General features: G+C 49.6%; 2 protein-coding genes across 10 annotated transcripts; both read left to right on the forward strand.

Moving 5' to 3' along the window:
* The first annotated feature begins 831 nt into the window (after positions 1 to 831).
* On the forward strand, positions 832 to 7,174 carry METTL17 (methyltransferase like 17). Of its 5 annotated transcripts, XM_025870409.2 has the most exons (14): positions 832 to 924; positions 1,076 to 1,229; positions 1,317 to 1,451; positions 2,363 to 2,444; positions 2,696 to 2,777; positions 3,096 to 3,169; positions 3,628 to 3,722; positions 4,462 to 4,532; positions 4,733 to 4,840; positions 5,118 to 5,186; positions 6,066 to 6,116; positions 6,348 to 6,440; positions 6,665 to 6,852; positions 6,927 to 7,174. In XM_025870409.2, the coding sequence occupies exons 1-14, from the start codon at positions 844 to 846 to the stop codon at positions 7,048 to 7,050; spliced, it is 1,407 nt and encodes a 468-aa protein (XP_025726194.1). In that variant the 5' UTR covers positions 832 to 843; the 3' UTR covers positions 7,051 to 7,174. The 5 variants fall into 5 exon arrangements, with proteins under 5 accessions (XP_025726194.1, XP_073751008.1, XP_025726195.1 ...); XM_073894907.1 differs by lacking the exon at positions 6,348 to 6,440; XM_025870410.2 differs by lacking the exon at positions 6,066 to 6,116.
* Positions 7,006 to 11,103, forward strand: SLC39A2 (solute carrier family 39 member 2). 5 transcript variants are annotated; one of them, XM_073894909.1, is made up of 6 exons: positions 7,006 to 7,114; positions 8,247 to 8,391; positions 8,911 to 9,026; positions 9,209 to 9,339; positions 9,564 to 9,614; positions 10,177 to 11,103. In XM_073894909.1, exons 2-6 carry the CDS (start codon positions 8,255 to 8,257, stop codon positions 10,804 to 10,806), a joined length of 1,065 nt encoding a protein of 354 aa, XP_073751010.1. In that variant the 5' UTR covers positions 7,006 to 7,114; positions 8,247 to 8,254; the 3' UTR covers positions 10,807 to 11,103. The 5 variants fall into 5 exon arrangements, with proteins under 5 accessions (XP_073751010.1, XP_025726199.1, XP_025726198.1 ...); XM_025870413.2 differs by lacking the exon at positions 7,006 to 7,114 and adding an exon at positions 7,506 to 7,609; XM_025870416.2 differs by lacking the exon at positions 7,006 to 7,114 and adding an exon at positions 7,506 to 7,609 and having other exon boundaries at positions 9,569 to 9,614; positions 10,177 to 10,310.
* The last annotated feature ends 2,297 nt before the right edge of the window (positions 11,104 to 13,400 follow it).

The raw sequence follows: 13,400 nt of genomic DNA on the forward strand, positions 1-13,400 counted from the left end.
GAGAGAATCTCAAGCGACTCCCCGCTAAGCGGGGAGCCCAATTTCACAACCCTGACATCATGACCCGAGCTGAAATCAAGCGTCCCACCCACAACCAACTGAGCCACCCAGGGGCCCCTAAACTGCCTAGGTTTAAATCTAATTGTCATCTAACAAGGTTTGTGATCTTGGGCGTGATATTTAAACATCTGAATACTCACTTTCTTCAACTGCAAAAGGGGGTTAATAGAATGTATCTCACAGATAGCAGGGACTAAATGCGGTTTATTACGTAAATGTGCTTGCCACAGCATCGGGCACGTTCTAAGTGTTAGCTATTTATCTAAGAGGACAATTTAATAGAAGAATAATATGTAAAAACAAAACCAAAAAACCACTGAATCTATTAGCTATTAATTTCTGTTATCTTGGGTTGCCTAAATTTGGGTTTTTCTTATCTTTCCCTTATTGCATTCTCCCGTTCTCCCACGGGGGTAAAAATCCCAAGACTTCGGAGTTCTCCACAGAGAAACGCAAGGAACACAGGTAGGTAATACATCCAGAAATAGTCTTTTGCTGTCTATGGCGCTTCTCTAGAGCGCCCAGGAAAGGGCCCGTCCCCGCCCCGCCCCTCGACTTCGGGACGCGGAGGCCAGTCCCCTCACTGCCCTGAGGCCACTTCCTCTTCAGCTGGTTACGGAGAACCCGAGGTCCTGATCCCACAGCCGTACCGTTCCCCTCCGAGCTGATTTACATATCGATTGTTTATTGGCTACTAGAAGCAGTCGCTCTTCTCATTGGCTGACACTGCTCCGTGCGGGTCACAGGCCTCATCATTTCCGTTTCCTGCTCGCCTCCGGTGCCATGGCGACCGCGAGAGGACTGAGGCATCTGCTGACATGTAGCAGATGGCGCCGCGGCCGTGGAGAAGCTCCCCAGTCTCGCGTGAGTGTCTGCTTTCCCTGCTCTCGGAGAGACTCTGGATCTCAGGAATAGCTCCGCTCCGAGGAAGAGCGCCCTCGGCAGCCCCTTCCTTAGCGAAACGCCAGAGCCTTCCCTTCTGCCCCGCGATCAGCTTTTCTTTCCCGGCCTGCAGGCGCTCGCCGCCGTCGTGCCGGGCGTATCCCAGGTCGATAACAATTCCGATTTTCTGGGGAAGAGGCCCCACCGCCGGCACCCCGGCATCTTGCATCTGCCATGCGTAGAGGTGCCGCCAGCCCTGGCTGCCGCTGCGCAGTCCCTGCTGCTCGGTGAGTAACGGTGGGAAGCGGAAGCCCGAGAAGAAGCGGAGACTGGGTCTGCATTAAGTGATGTCGCGTTTCATCTTTGGCCCATAGAGAGCTCGATGCCCAATGTGGAGAAGCAGGTGCAAGCACTGACCAATTATCTGTGGAGCCGACGTTTACCTGTAGAGCCGGAGGAGTTGCAAAGACGGGCTGTACATCTTGAGGAAAAATTCCTGGAAAACCCAGGTAGGGCCTAAGAATGAAGAGTAGGCCAAATTGAAATATCAGTGGGAAATTAAAAGCCAGAAGTAATTTTACAGATCTATTTGAGTATCTATCTCAAATAGATACTGCGGTTTCTTGTTTGATTTTCTGGCCAGAGCTGCTTGTTACAGTGATGCTTTGCAAAAAGAGGATGGTTTCCGAGGGTGCTCTTGGGGCTTTGGTACTTCAGTATCCTGTCAAAATCTAGGTCTTTGTTTTTGTTTTTTTTTCCTGCAAATCCACTGGATTAGGACGGTCTAAGTTTTTATTCAAGTGAAATAAAATCCTTGTATGGCTCTCTGTCCAGTACTGAAACGCTCTTCAGGGATAGGAGAATGAGTATAACTCATCAAGTTATTTTCATGAGTGCGAGCTCCTTAATATTACAGACCTGCCTTTTATTCATCTTGTATTCGCTGCACTTCCCACAGGGCCTAGTTCATTGTAGGTGCTGTGTAGATAAAACAGTACTGAACTGAACACAAGCCTGAGAGGAGATTTTCAAGCCCCCTTCTTCCCTCTAGGAACATTGGAAATGTCACAGTCTGCAGTTTTGGGGAACTGAAGAAAATCCAAAAAATATTGTCCTTATCCTATCCGTTTAAATCTTTGAGACACTTTCCTTTAAAAGAGAGCAAAACCTGTGGGATAAGTTTGGTCTTGTTGAATAAACTGCCGATAGAGGCAAAATACTATCTGATACATTCTGGTGGTGATGGTGGTGGTTGTTGTTGTTTTTACCCGAAATTTTTCTCTAGATTTGGCTTCTCCCTTAAGCTCTGAGATTTTGCCTAGGATGGGAGGTGCAGGGGAATGAGCAGGCAGCATATTCAAATATTGGATCTGAGCCCTGTTCTTCCTAGGTCCTCACTCAGTTCTTGTTCTCACTGCAGACTTATTTCAGGTGGAGGAGAAACTTCGTGAAGCAGTGCTGCGAGCCCTGCGCAAAACTACATACCATTGGCAAGAACTGAGGTAAGGGGGGCTAGAAGGGCTGCAAAAGAAAAAAAAAATCTTGTCTCTAGGAGGAGACCGGGGAAGTACTGTTACACAATTCCTATTTGAAAAGCCTACCTGGTTTGTACTCAGGACTCTTCTCTTTTAAGGAGTAAAAACACTGAGCTGGAAGAGCCCTTTCCAAAGACTTCATTCCTAAAAATCTAGAAGTTTAACTGTGGGATGGAGGTTATTTCCTGGTGGGTGTGACTCTTTGGTTTTTCTGGCAGCTACAATGAGAGCCTGAGCCTGGTGTATATGGCAGCAAGACTGGATGGTGGCTTTGCAGCAGTCTCCAGGGCGTTCCATGAGGTGAAAGCCCCTCAGCTTCCAACCTTTTACCATCAGTTCCCTTATTCATAAAGTAGTCTTCTGGGGTACGGTTCTTGGGACATTGTATGTGCTTTTTTTTTTCCTTTTTTTTGAGAGGCTTTCTTTATCCTCTGAAAGGGTTCATGACCCAAGAAAGGTTTAAAATCACTGTTTTAGGAGGTTCCCATTCGTAAGGTATTTACATTGAATCTCAAAAAAACATTCACATCTCATCTGCTCTGTCATGGTTCCCTAATTCATAGGGGCCCTAAATAAGGGTCTACTTACCCTACTGTGGGGTATTACATATTTCCTCAGATCCGGGCTCGAGTTCCAGAGTTCCAGCCCCAAACCTTAATGGACTTTGGCTCGGGTACTGGTTCTGTCACTTGGTAAGTATCTTTCTGTCTCTGTCAATTCTAGCTCTAAGGAGCCATGTGTATAACACTCCAAGACACTAGGGAACCAGAGGGAGAATAGGAAAGTTGGGAACTAGAATGTTCTTCTCTCAGATTAGGTAAAGAAAGTATATGGATTAGGGCCAGAACTTAAAGAAACTTGAAGTGAAAAAAGACCCATGTTTAGAAAGATAAAAAAGGAAAGGAATTTAGTCTAGGGCGTATCACCAAGATTTTTTTTTTACCTACAAATAGGTTTTTTGAGTCTGCCCTTTTTTTAAGGAGTAGTAAATGAAATCAGAAAATAACACTGTTAGTTTTTCCAACTATTTGAAGATAATACTCTGTTTCCCAGGGGTGGGGTTGGGGGCAGAGGGATCTCTGTAGGATGAGATCCTTGTGGGGATGACTCTTTGTCATGAGAAATGGTGATTTATATTTTGCCATCTTAGGGCTGCTCATAGTGCTTGGGGCCAGAGCCTACGTGAATATATGTGTGTGGACAGCTCAGCTGCTATGTTGGTTTTGGCAGAAAAGCTACTGAAAGGTGAGGACAAGGGGTAAGGAAGGGCTGCTTCAAAGTTGGAGTTAAGCAGAGAACTAGAAAGGGTGTTCTATTGGGGAGTAGAGGAGGGCTAAAAGTTAAAGATGAGTCTGATTTCTTTCCAGTGTTATGGTCAAGCAGAGGGTGGTGGAGGCCTTTGCTGGACTGTGGGTAGGTTGGGTAAGAGAAATAGGAGAGGCAACCCAGTGTTTCCCTGCCCTTTGTTTTTGTTTTTCTTTAAGATTTTATTTATTTGAGGGCTCCTGGGTGGCTCATCGTCGTTGCCCGGGTCATGATCCCAGGGTCCTGGGATCGAGTCCCGCATCGGGCTCCCTGCTCCATAGGAAGCCTGCTTCTCCCGCTCCCACTCCCCCTGCTTGTGTTCCCTCTCTCACTGTGTCTTTCTCTCTGTCAAATAAATAAATAAAATCTTAAAAAAAAAAAAAAAGATTTTATTTATTTGAGAGAGAGAGAGAACATGAGTGAGGGGAGGGGCAGAGGGAGAAGCTGACTTCCCACTGAGCAGGGAGCCTGACCAGGGAGCCTGACGCAGGGCACAGGGCTCGATCCCAGGACCCCCAGGATAATGACCTGAGTCGAAGATGGGTGCTTACACATCTGAGCCACCCAGGTGCCCCACCTGGTGGTTTTCTTTAGCCTTGGGACCATAGTTCTTATGGAGACATCACTTCAGTTTATACCTATACACTCATAGTTGCCGCGCCTCTGCTTTACTCCACAGGTGGTTCAGAATCTGGGGAGCCTTATGTTCCAGGTGTCTTCTTCAGACGGTTTCTACCTGTATCACCCAAGGCAAGTGACAATGTTCAGAGTGTGTTAAATGTGGAATTTGGCAGATGGAAAACCGTGGCTTCAGCTTTGCAACCCAGCCTTGAGTGTTAGAAGATAAAAGAGAACAGAAGAAATATAAGGGGATAGAACTTTGTTATACTCTTGGAAGGGAGGCCGGGGGGTAATGTCAGGTCTGTCACATTCCTTGTCCTGGTTCTCAGGTACAGTTCGATGTGGTGGTATCAGCCTTCTCCCTAAGTGAGCTTCCCAGCAAGGCTGACCGCACTGAGCTAGTTCAGACCTTGTGGCGCAAGACGAGTCATTTTCTGGTGAGTTGAAATCTCTTTTTCCCTTCCAGTTTTAAAGCAGTGTCATGGGTTTCGTGCATTTCCTTTTCTCCGTTGGAACTTGTGTTCCTTCTTGACTGTTTTTCTCATGTATAGATCCCTTTGTCCCTCTTTTAGGCTCTTCATTCCCATCTTATATGGGGATGGCCCTTTCCTTTAGGGCCCTCTACTCCATCTGTGAATGTTCTTACAGAGCTGCTAGCATTTATGTTTTTGTGTTAATTCAGGGCTTATGCTTATTTTCCTTTTTTGTGAACAGATATTGGTAGAGAATGGAACAAAAGCTGGACACTGCCTTCTCATGGATGCCAGGGACCTGGTCCTTAAGGTAAGATTCTTTTCTCTTTCTTTCACCCCTGCCCCACCATCTGTCACCAGTCACTGCTACTCCCTTAAGAACTGAAGAGACTCTGTCATACAATGGTAGGGGTGACTCTCAGGATATTAGGCATGTAAAGTCGTTATGATATAGGGTAGTGATTAGCAAACTAGGACCTGTGGGTTAAATTTGGCCTGCCACCTGTTTTTATATGTGCCGTGATTATTGGTGTGCCTCTTGTCTATGGCTGCTTTTTTTTTTTTTTTAAGATTTTATTTATTTATTTGTCAGAGAGAGAGTGAGCACAAGCAGGGGGAGCTACAGGCAGAGGGAGAAGCAAGCTTCCTGCTGAGCAAGGATTGTGATGCCGTGCTCGATCCCAGGACCCTGGGATCATGACCTGAGCCAAAGGCAGATGCTCAACCGACTGAGCCACCCAGGCGTCCTGTCTGTGGCTGCTTTCATACTATAAATAGCAGAGTTGAATAGTTGGGACAGAAACAGATTTTGCCTACTCTCTGGGCCTTTGAAAAAGAAAAAGTGCACCAACCCCTGATCCAGGGCATTGCTAAGCCAAGAACCTTATCTTTTGGGGACAGTATGAGCCAGTGTATAATCATAAATTTAATTGTCCTGGAGTGGGATCTCTTTGAGAGTAGAGGTTGCTGACAAGGGAGAGCACCATACTGTGTGCCAAGTTCCTGCTTTTCTCCTACTGCAGAGAGAAAGTTCTTTGTTTGGAGTATTAGAGAAGCAGCCAGCTTAACTCAAGGAGCCTAGTTAATAATTTTCAGAATTGAATGTTAAAGGAGTCCTCAATTTACTGAGTGCAGAGATTGAGTTATGAGAATAGACCCCTCAGACCCAGCTTAATTTTTTTGGTTTCAGGGCAAAGAGAAGTCACCTTCGGACCCTCGACCTGGCTTTGTCTTTGCCCCAGTGAGTGTCCCAGTGGGCAAAGATGTGAACTCCGCTGTGGCCAGGAAAAGTGAGAGGGCAAAGCTAAGCCACCCTCTACTATTTTGTGTCCCTGTCCAATTTCTTTCTCAGTTGTTCCCCTGGCTCTCCCTACCTCCGGCTCCTATGCTCCCATTGCCTAGTCCTTAACTCTGTCACTCTTTGTTTTTCAGTTGTCTGATTCTGTGGTTCTTTTGTCTTGTGTGTTCACAGTGTCCACATGAACTTCCTTGTCCCCAGTTGACAGCCTCTAAGCCCCTGGCCTGTAGCTTTTCTCAGGCTTACCACTGCATCCCCTTCAGCTGGGTATGTATCCTGAGAATGTTATGGCAGGGAGAAAACAGCCTAGGGGAACAGGATGATAAAGAGTCAGAGGTGGGAAGAGTTGGAGAAGTCAGAGAAGAGTCTGGAGGTTTGCGGGCCTGAGTGTGCATGGCTTATAGAATATGAAAAGGGCTGCAGGGATGGGGGTCACAAGTTTTTTTTCCCATCTCTTTTTTCTCCAAATAGTCTCTATATCCTTATCTTAGAACAAGAAGAAGCAAAAAGAGGAAAAGTTCTCGATGGTAATTCTTGCCCGGGGCTCTCCAGAGGAAGCTAATCGCTGGCCCCGTATCACTCAGCCTGTCCTTAAACGGCCACGCCATGTGCATTGTCACCTGTGCTGTCCAGATGGGCATATGCAGCATGCTGTGATCACAGCCCGCCAGCATGGCAGGTATAAAGGGTGTGACCAAAATTAGGGAGAGATGGCAAGAACCTGCAGCCCATGTTGACCTCTGTTTTCCATAGGGATTTGTATCGCTGTGCTCGTGTCAGCTCTTGGGGAGACCTTTTACCTGTGATCACGCCTTCAGAGTCCGAGCTTCCTCTGTCCCCTGCTGAAGACCCCCTGGGAGTTGACAAGGAGGCGTAACAAGTATTTTCTTATTTAGGCCTGCCAAGGCTGAAGCTCCCTGGTATCCAGGGTGGGAGTGCTGGTAGGCCTATGTATCTGTTTTTTGAGGCTTTAATAATAATAAAAAGTTTTCAAAGAATAAGTGGATCTTTTGATTCTTAAAAGGTACAGAGGTCAGTTGTCATGTTCAATCCTGTAGCAGAGAGAATCCTCAGATATTCAGTGCCTGTCTTCCCGCAGAGATCTCAAGCTCACCTTCTCCTGTAAGAGTACTGCTGCTTCTCCCAGAGACCAGGACTTCCGAGGGAAGTAATCTGGGCCAGTAGGGAAAGCTGTCCCCAGTCTCTGAGCACACTGGCTCAGCAGGTGTCACGGTTGTTAGGTGGGCCACCTAAATGGGGGAGCCAGGCTGCCTAGCCTCTGTGTTTTTCTCCCTCCTTTTCTTCTGTCTTTCTCAGGGTTCATCAGCTCCCCCGGAGTTTGCCTGATACATTTTCCTCAAGAGCCGATCCCCCTCAAGGCTGAATTTTTCCATCTCCACCCCTGTAGATCCAGGCAGGATCCTTCAGTTTGCTTGGTTCGTTTCTCAGTTTTTCCCTAGGCCTCGCTGTTCCAGAGCTAAAGAACCTTTCTTTGTCTTAAAATTCTCAGGCCCTCACCCCCAGTACACACGGTCCTGACTTACCGTGGCTTGATTTTCAAATTTTCAACTTTAAGATGATGTGAAAGTGAGGCACATTGAGTAGAAGCCAGACTTTGAGTTTTGAATTTGGATCTTTTCTCCGGTCAGCAGTATGTTGTATGATAGTCTCTCATGATGCTGGGCAGCCGCAGCTCCCAGACAATCACAGCATCATGAGGGTAAATGGCTGGTACACTTATAACCATTCTGGTTTTCACTTCCAGGACAGTATGTGGTAAATTACATGAGACTTCAACACTTTATCATAAAATAGACTTAGGTTAGATGATTTCGCGCAACCGTGGGCCAGTGTAAGTGTTCTGAGCACATTTAAAGCTAGTCAAAGCTAGGATTGGTAGCTTAGGTGTATTAAATGGCATTTCAACCTAGGAAGTTTTCAGCTTAGGTTGGGTCCATTGGGACATCACCCCATCATAGTTGAGGAAGATCTGTATATATCCAGAAACAGGCACAGTCAAAAAATTGGAACAGCATCAATATTGTAATACTAGAAATCTCAACTCCCCACTAGAAATTGCCATGCCTGGAGCTATTTCTCTGGAGTTACAGGAGAAGGGAGGCCCCTCATCTACTGGTTTCCCCGGAGTGCCAGGTGGCAGCACCACCTCTCAGCCCCACCTCCTACCCGAAGGGGGCCCCAAATCCCCTCTGAAAAGGTAGGGTTCAGATTCCAGCATAACACCCTGTGGAGTGGGGTGGAGAAGGTGTGGGAACCTTAGATCAAATGTCTTGAATAAGGCAGGACCAAGTGTCCCCGGTACAAAACAGCTGGGGAAGACCTACCATAGACTCCCCCATTTTGGATTAGACCAGCGCCAGGCATGAACGAAGACTGTCCACAGCATTTGGATTAGTCATGGCAGTGAAGGGAAGACACATAGCGCAGGCTGTGCCTGGCGGGGAGTCTGGAGTTTCTGGTTTCCCAGTTCTGGAAGGCGTGAGCCAGGGGAGGGGCCTCCTCGTCGGGGGAGGGCGGGAATCCGGGGCAGGGCCCCAGTCAGCTATGCAAGGCTGTGCAAGCAGAGGCAACACAGAGCAGAAGGAGGATCCCCACGGCCTCCTGGAGCTCAGGAGAGTAGATAGTCCAGCTTTGACCACCTACTTCCACACTCCTGCTCCAAAGACCCTAACTCCCTTTTACTATTCTGAGGCATCTGCTTATCCTGTACCCCAAGGATGGAATCACTACTAGGAGTGAAAATTGGCTGCCTCTTTGCCCTGCTGGTTCTCACCCTGGTCTGTGGCCTTATTCCCATCTGCTTCAAGTGGTTCCAGATTGATGCCGCCACAGGTACAGCCCTGCCGCCTCCGGCCCCCTAACCTCAGCCTAACTACGGCCCTATCACCTATCCCGACGCCTTGCTCCGAGGCTCTCACTGTCCCCAAGCTGGGGACATCGGGTGCTACCTGTTTGCTCTTTTGTCACCTTTTCTATCTCATTGCCAACTGGATTGTAACTCCTCTTTTTTTTAGGTCGTCACCGCCGGGTCCTCAGCCTCCTGGGCTGCACCTCTGCTGGTGTTTTCCTGGGAGCAGGGCTCATGCACATGACCGCTGAAGCCCTGGAGGGAATTGACTCAGAGATCCAGAAGTTTAAGATGCAGGTGAGCAGCAGAAATGGTGAGCGGCAGGGCTGTGAGGCCAGAATGATGAGGGGGACCATGACAGGGCCGAGGACACGGGTGGAAGGACAGGGAGAGGACAGCTCTTTCGGGGCACGGTGAAAGCCGGTCACGTTGAACTTTAAGGAAATCAGCGGAGCTGAAGGGGCAGGACAGGAAGCTGAGCTGCTCCATCCCCCGCCTGATTCCTGCTTTTCTCTCCCTAGAACAGGACAGAAAGGGAGGGAAATGCTTCTGATGATGCTGATTCAGCTCAGGTAAGTATCTCCCGCCAGTCCCTCCCTGGAGGGGGAGGAGAACCGGAGACCCCTTTCACTGCCAGACCCTTTTGAGGGGAGTATGTGAGGGAGGAAACCAGGGATCCCCTCTGCTCCTCAGCTCAGACAGCACTGAGGAAGGGAGGAGCCCACCCCATCCTCTTGGCTCTGTGGAACCCCAGAAAAAGCTCTGCTTTACTCTTTCACTCTTTCTCTGGCCCTTTGGCAGGCCTCATGTTCTTTTCCCATGTTTCTAACCCTGTCACTCTGGTGTCCCTTAGTCCCTCAGGGATTCTTCTTGTTGCTGTCCATGCCTGCTCTTGGCTTCATTCCCCTGCCCTTCTTTATGCCCACCATGCGGCATCAATCTGGAAGCATCTGAAGCAGATGGGAATAAGGCCACAGACCGGAGTGAGGGCCAGCAGGGCAAACAGGCGGCCAGGTCTTACGAATTGGGCAGAGTCCCATGTTTCCCATTCTCTTCAGTCTCCCACTCGCACGGCCACCCGGTGTACTCGCTTCTCTTCCCTTCCCACCTCCCAGCCCCTCTCTCTGTTCCTAGGTGGAGTATCCCTACGGAGAGCTTATCGTCTCCCTGGGCTTCTTCTTTATCTTCTTCTTGGAGTCGCTGGCATCGCAGTGCTGTCCTCAGGCCGCTGGAGGAAGCATGGTGCAGGAAGAGTGGGGCGGGACTCATGTCCTGGAACTCCACCGCCACGGGCCCCCTCCCTCACCCTCAAAGGGCCCCCTCCGGGCCCTCGTCCTCTTGCTGTCGCTCTCCTTTCACTCAGTGTTTGAAGGGCTAGCCGTGGGGCTGCAGCCAACAGTAGCAACTACCGTGCAGCTCTGTCTCGCTGTCCTGGCTCACAAGGGGCTCATAGTGTTTGGGGTAGGACTGCGGCTGGTGCAGATAGGCACTGGCTCACGATGGGCCACGTTGTCCATACTGTCATTAGCTCTCATGTCCCCCATGGGCCTGGTCCTGGGGCTGGCTGTGACCCAAGGGGACTCTAAAGGGGGGCAGGGCCTAGCCCAGGTGGTGTTAGAAGGTGTGGCAGCCGGCACCTTTCTGTATGTCACCTTCCTGGAAATTCTGCCCCGGGAGCTAGCTGGCCCTGAGGCCCCTCTGGCCAAGTGGGGCTGCGTAGCCGCTGGTTTTGCCTTCATGGCCTTTATTGCCTTGTGGGCCTAAGAGATTGCTGGTTTTTCTGATGGACCTATCTAGGATGGCCTTCCTGCCCTCGGGAGACACTTCCCCAAATGGCTTTGGCCCTCCACTGAGACTAAGCGACATTCACTAGGCATCATCCTCATGAACTGGACTACAGCTTTCTCCTACGTGAGAATCCATTTCTCCTCCAGGACTGAGAAAAGGACGTTTAGGTTGAGTGCCTATAAATTGGAGAATTGTTATGAAGACCATCACTCTAGATTTGACTCTTGTCTCATTTATGCTACTGTGTATAATAAAATGTCCATTTTACCCTTCCCCTTCAGCCATGCTATACTTCATTTCTCCAGGTTGCCCAGGAGCTGCCTGGTACAGGAAGTGGTGGGGTGGGGAGGGAAAGGCTGAATATTGGATATTGTATTTTCTTCTGGAATCCAGGCCCCTAGCCATTCTGTCAGTTAGCTGCAGGCCATGCCCTCCACAAATGGGAGCATTGCTGAAATTCCAACAAACTACTCCTGCCTTGCCCACAGGTGTTGAGAAACTGAGCCAGAGTTCCCAGTATTTAGAGAGAAGAAGTGTAAAAACAGAAACCACGGGATCTAGATTTTTTCCTACAGTAACCACACCCACCCCACTCCCAGTACCTATTATCAGCCAACCACAGTGTGTCCAGCAGACTCGAGATCAGGCTAAATAGAGCCTCCCTCCATCCGGTTCCTATTTTTCACACTGAGCCCTGTGTAGCCTCGAGGATGCTGTGGCTCTTTGAGCCTCTGTCTCCATCCAGCTGCCTTGTGCTGAGGGATTAAGAAGCAGTGTATTTGGAGAGGGAGAAAGGCGCCAGCTAAATGCCTAGGGTGATTACTGGGCTCTGGCACAGCTCGGTGGCTTTCGCTCTGCCTGCCCTATAGCTGCCCCTCTGCCTCCAGCCCCTCCCCACTAGGCCCTCTGTCTTTCAGTGTGAGTAACCCCCGCAATGGTTGCTTCTCTTAAACACTACTAAGGACAAATACAAAGCTGATCATCTGGCTGTTGCCCAGCCCCCTGACCCATGAAATGGAGGAGTATCTCAGACTTAGTGGAGAAGGAGGGAGAGAGAAGGTGCGCCCCATGAGCTCCATCACTCTCCCCACTTTGCCCCTTCTGATCTTCTCAGTGCAGAAGCCCAAGTCACCTTCACATGGACAAGGTCTCCTGAGTGTCCCTCTTGTCACAGTTGTCTCCTGTTCATCCCGTTGCCCTCCCCACAAACTAAGAGACGCAGACCTCCTCACAAGCCCAGCCAACGCACCCGGGCATGAGGGAGAAGGCAAGCTTTAGGCAAAACTAAATCAAAATATCTGATACAGGAAACAAGTTCCCTGAAGCACCATCCTCTTCTGTTTTCCCTTCAGCATGAAGTAATGGGATACATTCTCCAAATGGTGCCTCGTATGTCATAATCATAGCCGAGTCTCCAGGCGGAGCACCTGCTCTGTGCCAGGCACCGTGCTGCCGCCGTCACAGATACTACCTCGCCTCCCCGCAACGTAGATGCTATCCCCGCCGTGAGTCATGCGGAGGAGGCGAATAACTAGATCACATAGCTAGCTGGGCCTCAAACCCATGTTTCTCTGATTTTAAGAAAAGCTCAAATACACAGATTGTCTCCTCCCTTATCTTACCTTTACCTCCCCATCTTATGAGTCAGGGGCTCAGAAGAAGCGGGGAGCACATTGGAGAACTGAGGCAAGTTGAATAAGGAGAGTCTATAGGGAGGTGTGGGCAGGATTTTGGCAGAGCCACAGCCAGTGGCGCAATCCCCGGGGGCTGAGCAACAACAATGCTGGGTCGGAGGTGCTGCGACACGCCAGCCAGCTGGGGGAACAATGAGCAGGAACAATGCTGCTACCCGGGCTGAAGAGGAGGGAGCAGGGAGCAGAAACTAGAGAGGGCCGCCCAGTAAGAGCTGTGGCCTTGGGTGCAGGGATACAACCAGCCCGCTGGGACTTGACCAGGAGGAAGCCAGAGGATTATGCTCCTTCTCCTTCTGCTCTGTCCTCTACCACTGGTGTCTCCTGTTGGTCATGCTAACTGAAGCCAAAGGACAAAAACGTCTGATGGTGGATGGCAGATAGGTCAGCCTCGTGAGGCACATCAAGAAATCCAGAGGGGCAAATCCAGCCTGCCATCCCCTCTCTGGGGCTTTCCGTCAGGACTTTGGAAGGGTGAACTGGAGGGGGCACAATTATACGGACATTGGCTATTTCCGGTACAGAGGATTGGTAGGGCTACAGAAAGGAGACTTGAGAAGGACATCAGACTCTGGGGCTCTTCATATGTTTCTGGGTCACCGATGCTATCAGCACCTGAGGGGAATGAGCAGAGGCCAGAAGACTGCAAGCATGGGTGAGTCATGCACTTTTTGCCTCCTCCCATCCCGGGAGCACTTACATTGGCCTTCAGCCACCTCTGCTTTCAGCCATCAGTGCTTTCTCCCCTTCCCGTGAGCAAGCACTTCCTTTCCTTTTCCCAGCACCTTACCAACCCCAGCAGGAACCATCTGTAGTTCAAACCATTTCGTAGCAAGAGATGCAATAAAGCTAGAGAATGGCTTCTTAGAACATCAGGAT

The sequence above is a fragment of the Callorhinus ursinus genome, unplaced genomic scaffold (assembly GCF_003265705.2).
Source record: "Callorhinus ursinus isolate GAN/ISIS: 27379988/994484 unplaced genomic scaffold, GSC_fseal_2.0 scaffold8, whole genome shotgun sequence".
NCBI classification, from domain to species: Eukaryota; Metazoa; Chordata; class Mammalia; order Carnivora; family Otariidae; genus Callorhinus; species Callorhinus ursinus.

Coding starts and splice junctions, on each gene's coding strand:
- METTL17 (XM_025870409.2), top strand. CDS start 844: ATGGCGACCGCGAGAGGACTGAGGCATCTGCTGACATGTAGCAGATGG. Junction 1,452..2,362: donor AAAATTCCTGGAAAACCCAG/GTAGGGCCTAAG, acceptor TTCTCACTGCAG/ACTTATTTCAGGTGGAGGAG. Junction 4,841..5,117: donor GCAAGACGAGTCATTTTCTG/GTGAGTTGAAAT, acceptor TTTTGTGAACAG/ATATTGGTAGAGAATGGAAC.
- SLC39A2 (XM_073894909.1), top strand. CDS start 8,255: ATGCCTGGAGCTATTTCTCTGGAGTTACAGGAGAAGGGAGGCCCCTCA. Junction 8,392..8,910: donor CCCAAATCCCCTCTGAAAAG/GTAGGGTTCAGA, acceptor CTGTACCCCAAG/GATGGAATCACTACTAGGAG. Junction 9,027..9,208: donor CCAGATTGATGCCGCCACAG/GTACAGCCCTGC, acceptor TCTTTTTTTTAG/GTCGTCACCGCCGGGTCCTC.